The 2953-nt window shown below is 61.1% G+C and overlaps 1 protein-coding gene across 1 annotated transcript; it reads left to right on the plus strand.

The window, feature by feature from the left end:
• The first annotated feature begins 712 nt into the window (after window positions 1-712).
• LOC149912725 (uncharacterized) lies at window positions 713-2713 on the plus strand. Its single transcript, XM_090131993.1, has one exon. It carries the CDS (start codon window positions 823-825, stop codon window positions 1732-1734), a length of 912 nt encoding a protein of 303 aa, XP_089988119.1. The 5' UTR covers window positions 713-822; the 3' UTR covers window positions 1735-2713.
• The last annotated feature ends 240 nt before the right edge of the window (window positions 2714-2953 follow it).

The following is a 2953-nucleotide window of genomic DNA, read 5'->3' on the forward strand; positions in this document are numbered from 1 at the left end:
GTGTAGGAGGAACCAATGCACGGAGGGGGCAGGGCAGCAGTGTTGGCCTGTGGGGAGAGCCAGTTAGGCCCGTGTCCTGTTGCCTCAGAGGAAGACAGGGGTTTTGTTGAAGGCACCCCAGTGCTGTATGGATCTGGAGATTTGTCACAGCTGGGGCGATGTGGGAAGACTCGGTCAAAGCCTTGAACACAACTGCAAAATTCTGACAGCGAACAGACACAATATAGGGAACGGAACGGACAGAGGCACTGCGGAAAACCCGGATGCCATTGCTGGGCTTGGAGTGCTGCAGATGACGCTCGCCCGTTGTGACGTCACTGGCACCGCTCCCCTACGTGAGGGATAGTGACATACGCAGCAGGGGATTGTGACCTCTTGGCCCTGGCTGCCTGTAGCCAGGCACAGAGTCTCTCACTCTGGCTTGTGCCCGCACTCCAGCCGAGCGTGTCCGTGAGGTTTGGAGCGAGGAGCAAGGATAGCCTTGGTGCTGGTCTCGTGCTCTGGGAGCTGCCGACAGCCGCTCTCAGTGCTCGTCCCCAGAGCCACTACAGCTTCTTCCCCGCCCTGCCTGGCTCAGGCAGCCGGGGCACCCAGGAGGCCGCAGCAGCAAAGGGAACCGGTAAGGGGACGCCTCAGCCTGGGCGGCCCAGCTGGGAGGGTTTCCTTCCTGAGGGACCCGGGCACTTGTTCCTCCGCTGGCAGGCTCAGCAAGTGACCGTGGCCTCTCTTCTTCTCCTAGCGTGACCCCTGCTGCTGCAGCAGCGGGGTGAGGAGCAGCCCCTCATCCCCTTAGCTCTCCTGTCCACCCAGCAGCTGGACAGCATGGCCACCGAGCTGGACCGTCGCTGCCCCATTTGCCTGGACAGCATGGATGACGCCAGCTACACGATGCCGTGCCTGCACCAGTTCTGCTTTGGCTGCATCCGGCGGTGGGCTGAGAGCAGGCCCACGTGCCCCCTCTGCAAACGCAGGGTGGAGTCCATCCTGCACTCGGTGCGCGCAGACGACAGCTTTCAAGAGGTTGTCGTCGGACAGCAGGAGAGGGCCAGAACAGCACCCCGCCAGGCAGCACCAGCACAAGAGCCACCAGCGGTGCCCATTTCCCGCCAGCCTCCAGCTGTGCTCCGGCCCCTGCTGCCCTGGCTGCGCCAGGAGCTGGGGCAGCTCTTTGGGGCTGACCACAGGGCAGCCGCTGCAGCACAGCGCCGTGTCATCTCTGGCCTGTGCTTATTTGGTCTGAACGGGGGAGCGCTGACTTTGTGGCTGTTCGGCTCCCTGCGAAGCCAGACCGCCAGCTTTGTGCAACGGCTCGTCCTGCAAGCTGCATATGCATGCAATGGGCTGGTGCAACGTGTGCCTGGCCCGGAGGCCTCCCGTGCTGCCACGGGACAGGAGGGCAGCCGCGCAGCTGCCCGTGGTGCAGCTGCCTCCCAGGCACAGATCCCACAGCCCTCCAGCAGCACTGGGGAAGACAACGTGGAGGAGGAGCATCCTGTGCCCTCGACCGCTGCCCTCAGTGAGGGGCCCAGCCAGCCTCCATCCCTCCCGGCTCCATCCAGGACCGGCCAACAAACAGCCCAGGAGGAGCCGGGGGAGGCAGTGCCGGGTCCCTCCAGCACCAACAGGGCCAGGGAGCGCTCACGCAGGGCGCCTCGGCGAGCCCCAAAGAGGAGGGCCCAAGACTCTGGGGCCTCCGCACCTCCTGCCAAGAGGCCACCCCGCCGGCAGCACTAGGACACCGGCCCAGCAGCTAGCGAGAACAGGGCCGGGCCTGCAGCTGGGGCACAACCAGCCCTCAGGGGCTCGGACTGTGTCAGACCACAGAATCACAGCATGGCCCGGGTTGGAAGGGACCTCAGAGATCGGCGATCTCCAACCCCCCCGCCACAGGCAGGGCCACCAACCTCCACACGGAACACCAGACCAGGCTGCCCGAGGCCCCTCCAACCTGGCTTTGAACACCTCCAGGGACGGGGCATCCGCAACTTCTCTGGGCAGCCTCACCACTCTCCCTGTAAAGAACTTCCCCCTGACATCCCACCTAAATCTTCCCTCCTTCAACTTCAAACCTTTTCCCCTTGTCCTGCTGTTATCTACCCTTTCAAAGAGCTGACTCTGCAATAAAAGTACAGAAAAGTCTCCGTGTTGCTACCAGTGCCTTTGTCAGCGCTGTGCACGGGGGAGGTCTGACCTCTGCTGGGCCTGGAGGCCTCCCACGCTGCTGTTACCGTTTCTTTAGAACCTCCCTTAACACACTGCAAGGGCATCCGTTGAGAGAGCAGGCACTGCTTTATTTCTACGCAGGGCACAAGGTGGCTCATCTCCACCCATCAAACACACCCGTCTCCCTGCACTGTCTTCTACTTGCAGTCCCAAAGGTTTCACTCCACACTGCTCCCATTGATACACAACGTGCTTACAAGGTTACACAGGCATAACTGAGCCTCCTGCGCCTGCGCAGAGGTTTTGGGGTCTTTGATGGTTGTTTGGGAAGGTGTCCCCCTCCTCACTTTGAGCTCGCTTGGGCGCAGGTTTTCTGAGGTGCTCTGCTCGTGAAGAAGCTAAATTGCTTGTGACAGGTTCTTGGCAATACCCAGCAAAGTATTTGCAAGTAGGCCCACAGTCACATGCAGAGGGAGGAATGGCACTCGCTCAAGTGGTGAAGGGGCTCTCTGGCCACGCCGCACTCATGGCTCCAAACACGCTCTCCTGTCTATCCCTAGATATAAGGGGTTATCCCTAGACAGAAGTCCGTGACAGGGGGGCCCGTGACAGGCCGGAGAGGGGGGGAAGGGCAGAGAGCTAGCAGATAGTTGTACCGAAGAGAAAACACAACGGCAGTAATCTGAGGAGGAACGGCAACTTACAAAATCGGCCAAATCAAACCAAACGAGAGAGACAAGAGTACCCGAAGTACGAGTCAAACCACGGAAGTGCAAGAGAAGCACGTGCT

Source organism: Phasianus colchicus, chromosome Z, assembly GCF_987193195.1.
Source record: "Phasianus colchicus chromosome Z, bPhaCol1.hap1.1, whole genome shotgun sequence".
NCBI lineage: Eukaryota > Metazoa > Chordata > Aves > Galliformes > Phasianidae > Phasianus > Phasianus colchicus.